This window comes from Delphinus delphis, chromosome 2 (genome assembly GCF_949987515.2).
Source record: "Delphinus delphis chromosome 2, mDelDel1.2, whole genome shotgun sequence".
Taxonomy (NCBI): domain Eukaryota; kingdom Metazoa; phylum Chordata; class Mammalia; order Artiodactyla; family Delphinidae; genus Delphinus; species Delphinus delphis.
The window spans coordinates 173,154,823-173,167,899 of NC_082684.1; the positions used below are offsets into that span (position 1 = coordinate 173,154,823).

General features: G+C 44.8%; 1 protein-coding gene across 3 annotated transcripts in view; it reads right to left on the reverse strand.

The window, feature by feature from the left end:
• Window positions 1-13,077, reverse strand: part of CUBN (cubilin) — a 280,926-nt gene that overhangs the window by 249,243 nt on the left and 18,606 nt on the right. For all 3 annotated transcript variants that reach the window (XM_060006307.1, XM_060006306.1, XM_060006305.1), the window contains exons 4-9: window positions 12,546-12,641; window positions 11,959-11,997; window positions 9,347-9,448; window positions 8,595-8,698; window positions 2,265-2,391; window positions 1,148-1,310 (exon numbers count right to left, since the gene is read on the reverse strand). In XM_060006307.1, coding sequence (XP_059862290.1) covers window positions 1,148-1,310; window positions 2,265-2,391; window positions 8,595-8,698; window positions 9,347-9,448; window positions 11,959-11,997; window positions 12,546-12,641 — 631 coding nt within the window. The remainder of the gene's footprint in view (window positions 1-1,147; window positions 1,311-2,264; window positions 2,392-8,594; window positions 8,699-9,346; window positions 9,449-11,958; window positions 11,998-12,545; window positions 12,642-13,077) is intronic.

Sequence of the window (13,077 nt, forward strand, 5' to 3'; positions counted from 1 at the left end):
TGATTATTTGCACATTTTGCTTGCCCCTGAGAACTAAGAAGGAAAAGGTCTTGACGTGTTTTCTTAGGTGTCTTTCTAGTTGTACAAGATCTAAACATGTAAGATGAAGAAAGTCACTAAACCAGACATTGCTAAGTGAACCAACAGGCACGTGAGGTTCCCTGGCAAGAGAGGATAAGGGAGAACCCAGCAGCTCAGCTCTCACCCAGAGCCAAGCAGACCTGGGTTTGGATCCTGACTGAGGCTAAGCTCTTAGATCTTGGGCAAGTTATTTACCTTCTCTGAGGTTCAAGTTTTTACACTTCGAAATGGGAATAATACTAATTCCTACCGTTTCTTGTTTCTGTTGTAGCTGCATGAATTAGAAATTGCCTAGCACAGTGCCTTAATGACATTCTCATAAGGAATAGCTGCCGTTATTATATTCTCCTTGGGTTCCGCTTTCTAAGAACACCCAGGGAGTGCAGACGGGCCTTGTAAACTCTCTGGGGTCTGGTCGATCGCTTACCAGTGCACCCAGAGCAGTGCTCAGCTCACAGTAGGTGCTCTGCAAGCATGCCTTGAAGGGAGGATGGTGATCTCACAGTAAGAAATGAAGCTTTGACTCAAACCCAGGCAGTCTCTGAGCCCTGAGTCCACATTCTCAGGGACCTACCCTGGAGGTTCGGTCTCTCTGGGTCTGTGATGGAGCTGGACGACCCTATTTACAGCCAGGCCCCAGGGTCTTCTAACAACACACCCAGGTGAGGACTACTGGACTCCAGTGAACACAGTCAGAGCTCAGTTTGCCCAAGTCTACAATCATCTGGTTCATACAAAACGTGGAACCAGAGCACATGTCTTTTGATCTCAAGTCTAATCGGTTCACAGCCATAGCAACCAAACGTTTGACCTCCCGAACTCTATGGCTAACCCTGGCCCCGAGATCTGACTCCGGCACACTTTGGGACAAACCCCCCATTTCTTCTGTTGAATTGCTGCAGCAGTAAGATGGCCTGGAGCGGGACTTAGTGCATCGGGACATGAAACTGGATCGGAAGCTGTCCTGAAAATGGCATTCTTATCCCTCGGCAGTGGAAGGAACTTGGTTCTGGCGTTTTGCCTGGCTGCCAGGCATCTGTGGCCAGGTGGGGACACGTCCATATACCTGCGGGACAGGCGCCACAATAGAAGGAGCCCGGCGTGTTGAAACACTGCACAAGCGCTGAGCAGGGCGGAGGCCAGAGGCTGCACTCGTCTCTGTCCAGCGTGCAGGCCGTGCTGTTCGACGGGGCCGTCCACCCGGCATCGCAGAGGCAGCTGTACTTGGGCTGGCAGGACGACAAGGGTGTGAGAAAAAGCAATCAAGGAAAATGAGCATGAAAAGCGTTTGAAAATCTCTCCGAGCCCACAGCTGATCTTTCCTCTAACGTTCATTTCCACGAGACCAATCGAGTGGCTTCTCTTTTTCTTCCCATATGATTAAGCATTTAGACCAGACCATGAAAAAAAGAGAAACGGCTTTATTTTAGAATAAGGGAAACCTGTCATTTGCCCCCAGAGATGCCTGGGAAAGAGTAACAACAATCAAGAGCTATAAGTCAATATAATTAAAGTCAATCAACTCAGCCTGCTCTGGTTTTAGAGGGAAAAACACCCATGTAGGCACAGACCTTGGAAAGTCAATTCTGTTTGTTTCCTTTTTGAAGGTTCCACCCACCACCACCCCTCTCACCACGGCTGGAAGGGAACCATTTTCCATCACATGGGCAGAAAAATAGAACTAAAAATAAAGACCGGAAGGTCTCCAGCAAGGCCAAGTGGGCCAGGGCTGGGTGACCTTGAAGGCCAGGAATCAAGGTCGCCAGGACCCAGAGCACAGGGGACGCTCAGGGAAGTGGAGTCTGCAGCAGTCACAGGGGCTCAGGGGCCAGAAAAATCCAGATTCCTTAAAATGGTTGCAAACAAGGGCAGGCCTTTTGTGTTGCCATGTCTTGTCAACGTTAAAACTCACAAGGCCAAGAGAAGGTCATGCCTCACAGGGAGATTCATGGACGAATCATAAAAAAAGAAAGCTCGGATTTATATAATGAAATCAACCTCTGGGTCCCGTTTTCTGTTTATTTATAGACAACGGTCACAACCTTCCTCATCTGAGGCCGGCTTAAGGGCAGGACGTGGCTCCCCTCTGCAGCCCCACAGGGTCCAGCTTGTACACAGCTACGCAGAGCGAGGAACTAATACCCAGGCCTCTCCCGAGGGGTCCCGCTCCGGAAGACACCCACCTCTCCAGCCTGCACTCGGACCAGATCCTCGCAGATGCCGTGGACACAGCGCACCTGGGAACCCCCCTCACAGTCATCGTATCTGGATGCACACTGGGGGCCGTGGGTGTCAGGCGAGCAGAGACAACTGTTGGTCACACAGAGCACAACGTCAGGACCTGTTTCTTAGCGTCAATAAAAAAAATAGCAGTAATTCCGATTGCGGGTCAGTGATCTTCACGTGGAATCATAAACCAGCAAATCAGACTTCCTGGCTGGCGTCTTGGGAGAAAATCACCGTGTGCTTCTTTAAGTGGCAGATTGAGTAAACGTGTTATCATCTCAAATATGGGGTGAGAGGGCACGACTACCACTATAAATTCTTCTGCTATCAGGTCATCAAACAGTGCTTTCAAAGGTCAGCCATCTATAAACTAAGGGGGACGGAGTTCATCAGGACGGTAAAGGGAGAGATCATCGCAGCCGTTCATAGGCCAACCAGCTGGACACGCCAGTAAGCACAGGTGACCTTGACTGAACGGATAAATTCCCGAATATTCTCTAGGCTTGCATAACCTCACGGACAGTGGTATATCCACATCTCAGAGTCTATGATGATGATGATTATACTACAAGGGCAACACTTCTATCCATAAGACAGGAGTTAACATAGTAACATTTCTTTCATTGTCACATTGTAACTCACAAGATGTAATTAACACATATTACCTAAACTAGCTGTGGGTGCTTTGTCATGAGATTTCAGTTCAGTAATAATCAAATAAGCAAAGTTGTTTTAAGCTATGGTAATCTTAAAGTTGCTGAGTTAGTTTTATATCTGTCCTGCAGCTTCAGAGGGAACGTGGATGGTGTGAGATGGCTGGGGGAAGTGGGTGGGGGAGGTAGAGGAATCACTGAGCTACACTTCTTTACACAGGTCTGAGCACAGCTGATGGAGTGAGAGCCAGGCCCGCAGGGCACTGTTTGCCTGACTTGAGCCATGCTGGCCATTGGGGCCGAGGGCAGAGTCAAGGTACAAGGAGGACCTGTGTGGCCATGGACCGTGAACTAGTTTCTGAGTGTTCTGGAAAAGGGGCCGGTCTACCTGGTAAAGAAGCTCTTTTTTTTTGGCGGTACGCGGGCCTCTCACTGCTGTGGCCTCTCCCGTTGTGGAGCAGCACAGGCTCAGCGGCCATGGCTCACAGGCCCAGCCGCTCCGCGGCATGTGGGATCTTCCCGGACCGGGGCACGAACCCGTGTCCCCTGCATCGGCAGGCGGACTCTCAACCACTGCGCCACCAGGGAAGCCCTAAAGAAGCTCTTTTAACGATATGTGCTGAGGCACAAAGAGCTCAGCTGATGTCCATGGATAAAAACAAGTGTGTGATTGGCAGTGAGGGAAAGGGGAGCTTGGCTGTTGGAGAAGCTCTGGGAGCCACACTCTGGGCACAGAACTCTGTGTAGCCGTGGAGGCCCCAGAAACAACTGCAGTGGTGGCACCTTCGAGTGGGTTCTCAGGAAGAAAGAGACCAACGAATGTGGCCAGAGATGGAGAGTCAGAGTATGGTGAAAACCATTCAGGCACTCACATGTGGGGTTGCCAGGCCTAGCAAATAAAGATACAGGATGCCCGGTTGAAAATTTGCATTTCAGATAAATACTTTTTTGGTATAAGTGTGTCCCATGCAATTTGCAACATCAATATCTAATTCTGTAAAACCTGTTCCATTAATAAATCACATTTCTGAGCATTCCAAGGTTGCCTTTCTCATTAAGGTCATAGATTGACAGCAATACATGATTAAACTTCAAAAGAAATTCAATTATTCATTCCTTACCCATAGCTGTTTATCTTCTTCTCATCTCTCTTTTTCCACACTCCCCCTCTCATATTCTCTTCCCTTTCCTCTTCACTCTCCCAGCCTTACACAGAATATTCTTTCAGACAATTTAATTAGACTCTTGGAGACGGCAGGACTTTGGACCATCTCTTGCACACATTTGAGGATCTGATCCAGGTGGCTTCCTGGCTAAAAGTTTATTTTACCAGCACCTCCACCCACCAAAAGAAAATTTTTTTAATCTTTAAACCAACGATTACTAGCTTTCTGAGTCTGTGATGTATGAGAAGCCTGAGTATTCAGGAACCCATGGGACAAGACTGCCTAGGTCTTGACCCTTCCTGTTAACTCTTCACCTTAGACCATGTAATAATAACTCCCTCTGCCTCTGTTTCTTGTAAAATATAAGTGCCAATCTATGAACACTATTTTCACCTTGGGGTCTAAAGGCATTTTCCTGTAGGAAGTGCTCAGGAAAGTGTGCATTTATCTTATCACTAAGTGCTTTACTATTGGAAAAGGACTTGAAATTTGAGAAGAGCTGCAGTTAAATCCTCTCTCTTCCTTCTCCCTTGCTATTGTCATTTGGAGAAGAATATATTTTAATCCTACAGCACTTCCCTAATGAGCTACAAAGTATACTTCTTTCATTAAGTTTAGATAACACGAGGAGAAGAAGAAAGCCTAAGGGGAGGAAGGAAGCCAAATACAAGAGCAATTTCCTTACTATGATCCTCAAAGACAAATATTTTTAATCCCATTTTATTGGCAAGGTTCAAATTGCCCAAGGCACAGAATTAGCAATTGGCAGAAGATGAATTAAAACGTAGGTCAGTGTTATCCCTGTACTATTGTTTTTCCACATCGCATTCCCATGTTCTGAAAGGGACAGTTAGTTGAAGACTTTCCATTTTTACATGTCTTTTTAACGTAACAGTGTTTGCATGCAAAATGTATATTCTCAAGGTGTCTGGATACACCCTTAAGGAAAAAGAGTAGTGAATTATATGCCTCCCTGAAGAAGTCACTTTTGTAACGACCTTCTATGGCTGATTTGGTCCCAGCAGAAGAAAAACTAGGCTTTTCCATCTTCAAAAACGCTGCAAGTGCATTTGGCAGGTGAGACGAGGTCACATATATTTTCATGGTCATAGTTTAACTTGTGTTGGTTCCGTGGTTCAATATTAATATAACTGACTAACTAAAAGATGTAATACGTTTAATACTTAACTACAATCTGAGCTAAAACCAGATGATCCTCCATCATAAGCTCTGCCTGTTTTAAAATCTACCAGTGATAAGAATGGAAATAAGTAAAATAAAATATGATAAACACCATTGTGTTCTTGGAGAAAAAACAAAAACCTCAACTTTTTTTTTTTTTTTGCCCTAGAAAGCCTTCTAGATCTGAGCCTGAGGTATATAACATGCACCGTCCATGCATGGCAAATGTGGGTCCCACGGACTGTCTTACACCCATAGTCAGCAGGAAACAATAGGAATCACTTCTTCAGAATAAAGAGGCAATAACAGTATCGAGAACTGGCAAAACATTACCTGTGAGCTGTCTGAGCGCTTGGGACAAGACCACGAGCCACAGGAGTCGGGGAAACAGACGATGGTTTTTCCTGCTCTACTTTCGTTACTCCAAGAAAGAATTTTTACCAGAAATTTTTCTGTGAAATGGGGCTTCCAATGAATTAGTATTTGCATAGCGCTTTGTCTTTCAAAGGTCTTTATAATTAAAAGTTATGAATCCCCGTAAATAAAGACTCCTTTGTCTCCCTCAAGTGAGTGGGCTCTAAGAGTCAGAGAATGGAGAAGCCTGCAAATCCAGAGCAAACCCTGCTCGCCACAGACACATGTCTGCACACCCAGATTACCCGACAGGGTCTCAAGCTTGCCTTCATCCACTGCCCACAGAAGTTTCCAGAAGGGGCTTCTAGTCTCAGGGAAGCTACGGATTAACAAGGATTTCACCTCACGTAATCAGTAGAACTCGAGAAAATATCTAAAGGATCTTTGTTTCATTCCACATAGATTCCACAGAGCAAGCGTTTAATCTTATGCTCATGTACATTTTTCGATATATGCTCTTTTATTCCTTCAGAAAGACTTCATCATATGCCTGAATGAAAGTATTTAGGTCACAGATAATCAGCTGGAATTTGTGAGGCTTCATAAAGCATCCCCACAGCAAGAAGAAACCAGAGTGAAGTGCTGTGCTCCCTAGCGTACTCCAGCAACGCTATGAAGGGCAGAAACTAGAAACCAAAACCATTCCCAGGGTCAGCACAATCAGGCCCCGGGCTTTCTTTGATAGGACGGTGCAAGAGGAAATAATTCAGTGCTGCCCTATCCAGTTGAATCTGCCATTTAGGCAGCTCTCAACAAATACAATGGCCTCCCTCCCTTCTCTCTCTCTCTCTCTCTCTCTCCCCCTCCCTCCCTCCCTCCCTCCTTCTCGTTTGTATCTGGAAAAATTAACCTCTGACATGCAGCAAATACTTGTGTTAAAATTTTTCTTTTCTTTTCCGTTTTGCAGGGGTAAAAATACAAGTTTGTCCTGGGGGGAAAAAAACGATTTTGGCTTCGTCTATGGGTCTCCACTCCCTGCTGCACACATCTGTTATTGTGTTGACTTGCGAGACTCCAGAAGACAGTGATGATAACACAAGATCAAGAGTGAGAACTAATCTCCAGGACATTCCTCAGTAACGGGAAGGCGGGATGATTCATGCTAGGAGTGATTTGCCACTGATATCTGCAAGCAGCAATTCTCATTGATAAATGCCCATAAACAGAAATGAGGAGATAATGCTTTCAAGGCAATGAAAGATTAGACCTGCATTCTGGATCTGGCCCAAGCTTGAATGTTTATAAAAGCAGGGATCAGGGGGTTCCTTTAAATGAGAAACAAAATCCAGAGAGTAAAAGGCTCTTTAATAATGTAATAGTTCATTTACATCACAGGCGGTACAATGTGCGTGACACTTAAACTCACAGACACATCCACCAGAAGCCTGAATGAGTGAAGTTTGTAACTTGCAATGAGCAAACATTTTTAACATCAGGTCAAAAGAACAAAAGGATCAACTAAATGAAAAAGAGGAAGATTGCGGTTGCTCTTTGAGAAAATCATGTGTTAACAGATGACAAGGCCAAAACCAAAATTACTGTGCTCATTTTTGCTGGAAAGGTCAGAATGGATTGTTACAAGGGACTTGAAGAACAAGACATCAGGGACACTAGCGAGAGAGTAAATAATTGCTCTTTACTCCAGTGAGGTCACACCCAGAGATTTTGTCATAACAGAACCAATTTCTTTATCTTTTAATAATCACAGAATATAGGAGATCCACCAAACTATAGGGAAAGATAATGTCTAGAGGTTTGAGGGTTTTTTAAAGTGATTTTTAAGAAACTACAGAAACAGTCTGACATTGACCTGCCATACATGTTTGGACTTGATTATTTAACAAGATAGTGCATCAGCCAGTGTGGCTTTAAAGACCAACATTCCTAGAGTTTGAAGGGAGCATGGACGCATCGGGATACCTGAGTCGGCTTCGTAAGGGAAGGGGAGTTTTCCCGCAGAGGGCGATGCCTGAGTGGAGCTCAACAGTGCTGCGGACGAGCCATGTGACAGAGGCAATCAGAAGAGAAGACGGGGGAGGCCTGACGACTGTGGTGAGGGCCTGATGGCCAACTGAAGAAAGACAGTGAGCGCTAACCGCGTGAAGAAAACCTCGGTTCAATCTCTGCTCTGGTTACGGCTAACACTGCACTTAGCGCTTGAATGGAGATGTCCTGATGTGATCTGTCAGCTCTCCGCTCTGTGGAGTGAGGGCAGCAGGGGCTCGCTGGTATGCGGGGGGTGGGGGGGGGGGTCCCTCCCTCTTCTATGTAAGGCTCCTCAGTGGCTGCCGCTTTGATGCTGTGACTCCTACTAACCCTTCAGCCTCATCTTGCCCCGGGCCATCCTCACTCTACCCCAGCCATGGTGGCCTCCTTCCCGTTCCTCAGAGATTCCAGAGAAAGAATTTCTTCATGGGGTGAGAGCTGAGGTCACACAAGCTTTCTTCCATCTAAGTCAATAGCTATGTGTATGTTCAATGAGCACCACGTGACTTCCCCAGGGAGCACCTAATTTTGCTGGTAATACAGATACTTAATCTTGGACACTTTTAACCAGGGGATGTCTTAGTCCTTAAAAAACACACCCTAATATTTTTTTAAAAAAACAAAAAAACAGGCAAAAGTGACAGTTTTGAGCTAAAGCTTTAAGAGACGTTACATATTTCTGTTTAACTCTCTGGGGGCTTTTGACCTTGGCCATGAGAAGGACATTTCTCAGGCAGCTGGGACACCTCCAGCCCACACCTAAGAACGAGACCTGCAGACCAAACCGAAATGAGGCAGAGCCACCGTGGCTAATATGCAGACCTGTGAGTATGAAAAATAAATACTTACTGGTTTAAGAAAAAAAAAAGGAAAGAAAAAAAGTTACCTGTAACTTCCTTCTGTATTTATACACGTGGCTCCATTCTGGCAGCCCAAGGGTGTTCCTGAGTAAATCTCACATTCGTTAACGTCAACGGAGCACAGAGGACCCTGCGTTCAGACAAAGAACAAAGTCAAGTGTCGCAGGTCACAGAGGCATCCGGGGCCAGTCTTCCCAGGATACGATGAAGGATTTAAACACGGACAGGAAAGAAATCCTTGGTCGAGCCAAATACATTAAAATTGAGACTGGTCTCCAGTCATCCTTCCTCTGGAACTCAGGTATGGCCCAACAGAGACAAAGAGCTCTTCGCGGATCACACCAGTCACAAGAGAAGAATCCTTATACAGGCTAACCCTCATTTCGCTACGGAGCTCTGCCTGGGAATAGTCACATAATTTCTTTTTAATGCACATGTCAGGAACATGTTCACCATTAATAGAAAAGGGCAGGAAAATGTACAGGCTATATCAAGATTTGTTCAGTACTTTCAAGGCTGAACAATTTAAATTCATGCTAGCCCGAATAACATGTAGTATCCAATCCAGTGAACCCTCCTTAAGATGGCTTAGTATTCAGTGGGGGATAGAATCATGCCCGCCGCTGTTTGGATGCTGGCGTACATGGTGTCATTCATTCTGATTCAGGAGACCACAGAATCCTAGAAACCTTGGATGGAGAATTAAATATGTCTGAAGGACTCCAAGGAAACCACCGATGCTGACTCACCATCCTTAACCAAAGCCCGAGTGACTCACCTTCCACTGTGAGGGACAGATACAGAAGAAGGAATCCTGGAGATTGAGGCAGGTTCCCCCGTGCTGACACGGATTGCTGCTGCAGACCTTTCTGTCATGTGTCTGAAACAAAGACAGGAGGGTCAGCGAGACAATCGTGCTTTCCGTGTTCCAGAGCGGGTATGTGTATAAAACTACATGTTACTCCTGATCAATGGAGGGTCTTCCTCCAGACTTTCAATCCATTACTTAAATTCTTCTTCATATCAACTCTCTTATGAAAAAACAAAGCGTTTGATATCATCAGGCCTATTCACATTCCTTCACTATTAACGTGCATTTAACCAGGGATGGGATGAGGCATGAGTGGCAGGTGAGGATTCTCACTCTACTCTTTGGAAAAGCATTGTTCACCTGACAAACGTACGTTGGTGGACACGGGTCCAGATTTCAGCTGTGGGAATCACATGGACGTTTCTCTTGTTCCGGTTCTGTTGCTGTTGTTCTTATCTTTGGTGCCTCCAGATAAGCATTTGAAATAGGATCATCTTTTGCTGCCACCCCTCCTCCCCTGGGTTAAGATAACTGAACTCTTTTCACTCCAGGACCCTTTATTGGAAATGTGGCCTGTTAGATACACCCTCCAGTCTCGTGCTCACATGACTGCTTTCAGACCAGAGTCACAGACAGACCTGCCTTTGTCTATAGAACCTGGGGAATCTTACCCTATGTCAGCTACCAGTTCCAGTCTTGTAAGATATGTAATGCCTTTGGGGGCAGAGGAAACTTCTTTAGAGAGGACAAGTGATTATGCAAGGAAAGCTATCCCGTTAATTTCACCTAATCTTTGTCTAATTCTGTTTTAAAAATTAAAATAGGGGCAAATTATTCTTCACATTAAAAAAAAATATTTGGTGACTCAGAGAGAAAATGAAGTCTGTTCCCTCCGTTTGCAGATGAAACTGAGAGCAGAGGATGGCAGGCTGACTCAGCGCCATTTAGTGCAAAGCCCATTCTCTCTCCACCTTTGTAATAAGTCAGGTGCCCATACCTTTGGGGGTCTCTTTCTGGCCTCTGTTTTCTTGCACTATTCTGTCTATCTTTGTGCCAGTACCACAATTAGCTCTGTCCATCACAGGATACTATTAAAAATTAACCACAAACTCACTTAGAGTTTTTTCTGGCATACAAGACAACGCTGAGGATGAAAAACTCAAAAGCCCACGGGGGCCCAGCAGGAAGTGGGATCCGCAAGCAGTCAGGAGGAAGACAATAGGGAACTCGGGGGACTGTGGTGCCCAGAGCGCACTTGCCCCATCCAAAGGCAGGCAGGCACTTCCATTCCTAAATCATTAAAAACTCTTCCCGGGGGGATGGGCAGAGGGAGGACAGTCTGAGCTAATTGGACCATGGCCTCCAGTTCTTGACCTTTGGTGGGAATGAAGAAGCACTCTAGGAGACTGAAAACTCTCGTGCTGTGCCCTGCTCATTTCTAATTCCTCAGCTACTCCATAAAAAGATAAAAGGCTGAGAGGGCAATTTATTACCAAAGCCAGTAAAAAGAATACATGAACTTGTTCACCAAATGTAAAACACCGAAGTAGAGGACAACATGTGAAGCATAATCAAAAACAGACCAAGAACATTAGAGCAGGGACTCTTAACCTGGGATTCCCTTGCTTCTGTTCAAAATTTAAAATATGGAGACCTTCTATGCGTTTCTCTGCGTGGAAGCTTACAGCTCCCATGAAAGTCTCAAAAATGTCAGCTCCCTACAAAAGGGGTAAGAAGTCTAAAATCACAAGGACTAGTTTACAAGCATGTAGTAAAGTTATGGAAGGTTTATTCTAATCAATTGTTCAGATTTAATTACCAGCAAATATACTTTTAAGATTTGGAATATTTTGAGATACATCCTAGACTTCTAAGTTTAACGTTAGAGAAAATGTAAGGCCTTGGAAAGCCGAGGCCTGGATGCCAGAATCGGCAAGTTGGGTGGTCGCTAGCTGGCCAGCTTCAGCCTGAAGTTGCACGGTTAAAAAGCGCCAGCAGAAGAGGCGGAGCACATGGACGGCTAAACTCAGAGTCAGAGGACTTCACATGCCCAGCGACCTTCATCTCTCTGAGGCTCACTTCGCTTCATCTGTGTCCTGGGAAGCATGACTTGTGATGAGAATTAAATGAACTGATTTACAAAACAGAGAGTCACAGATGTAGAAAACAATCTTATGGTTACCAGGAGGAAAAGGTGGGGGGAGAGATAAATTGGGAGATTGGGATTGACATAGACACACTACTATATAGAAAACAGGTAACTAATAAGGACCTACCGTAGAGCACAAGGAACTCTACTCAATACTCTGTAATGACCTATATAGGAAAAGAATCTGAAAAAGAGTGGCTATATGTAGATGCATAACTGAGTCACTTTGCTGTACAGCAGAGACTAACACAGCATTGTACATCAACTATACTCCAAAAAAATTTTTTTTACTTGTGATGAGAATTAAATCACGGAAAAAGCAAAGTCCTTGATATTGATTCTCCATCCACCTTAAGAATACCAGCTCCATCAATGATTCTAGTGTATTTTCAATGAAAGATGTTGGCTCTCTAGTAGGTACGGGACTTACCTGCTGTAACCTTTGAAATTTTCTCTCAAGATCCACGAGCTAGCAGTAGGGAGGAGAAAACATCCGTTAGCTGGTTCAAAGGCACGTCACATATAATGTTAGCCTGTGACATATTTTCCTAATACCTTCTGCTGCGGACTTACTTTATCTGTTTGTTCCTTTTCTTATTGCCTTTTCCCTACTCCTTTCTCTCCCTTCCAGGCTTCCCTTCCTTCCTACTCTCTTCTATGGCATGCATTTTTTTTTTTTTTAAGAAGTACAACCCAATGATAAGTTGTTTCGTTGATTCTCTGTGCATGGTGACTCTGGGAATTTTCCTAAGTGACAGTGATCCAACCACCTTGTGCTATCAGCACGTGAGCAAAGCCGACTTACGCCACAAGCTCTGGTCACAGAATTTCCAACCGCGGTCCATCACCACCTCTACACCCTCTACTAGAGCTGGGTCATTTAACCAAAAAGCCCACGATCACAGCACTACATTTCTAAAGAGGATACACGTTTGGTATATCTTCTGAGAAAGAATTATTTACAAGGTTGAATTAAGGAGAACCCATTTGCTCTGAGGGTGGGGAGGTCAGACTCACCTTGGAATCGAGCTGGTGGATTTGACTGGAAATATTCTGAGGCAGACCAACTGCACCTCTTTTTAAGTTCGTAATATCATCTTTGTTTTCCTGGATCTAATTTGAAAAAGGAGGAGAAGAAAAAGGAGGAGGAAGAGAACGCTAGTGAAAGAATCATGTATATAAGAATAACATTTTTAAAATTTGAGTAGTATATTCTATTTTAAGCCCCGAGGTCTTGCCCATTATTAGAAAAACCAGAACAATGCCACGTATAATAAACATTGGACTAAAATGGCCGTGGCATAATTCCATTTACCCTTTCAGTGACAATATATCAAGGAATTTTCCATCTGCATATTTTCCCTTTAGAATGCACGTAAAGAGGCCTGGCTTGGAATGAGACTGTTCAGGTTTTAAATCTTGGCTCAGCCATTTAATGTATGTCTTTGGACATGTGGCTGCAGAGTTCCTCTACCTCCCTTACTGAAGGGGTAATCGTAACGCCAACCTCATGGGGCAGCTGTGAGGGTTAGAGGAGACAATGCACACA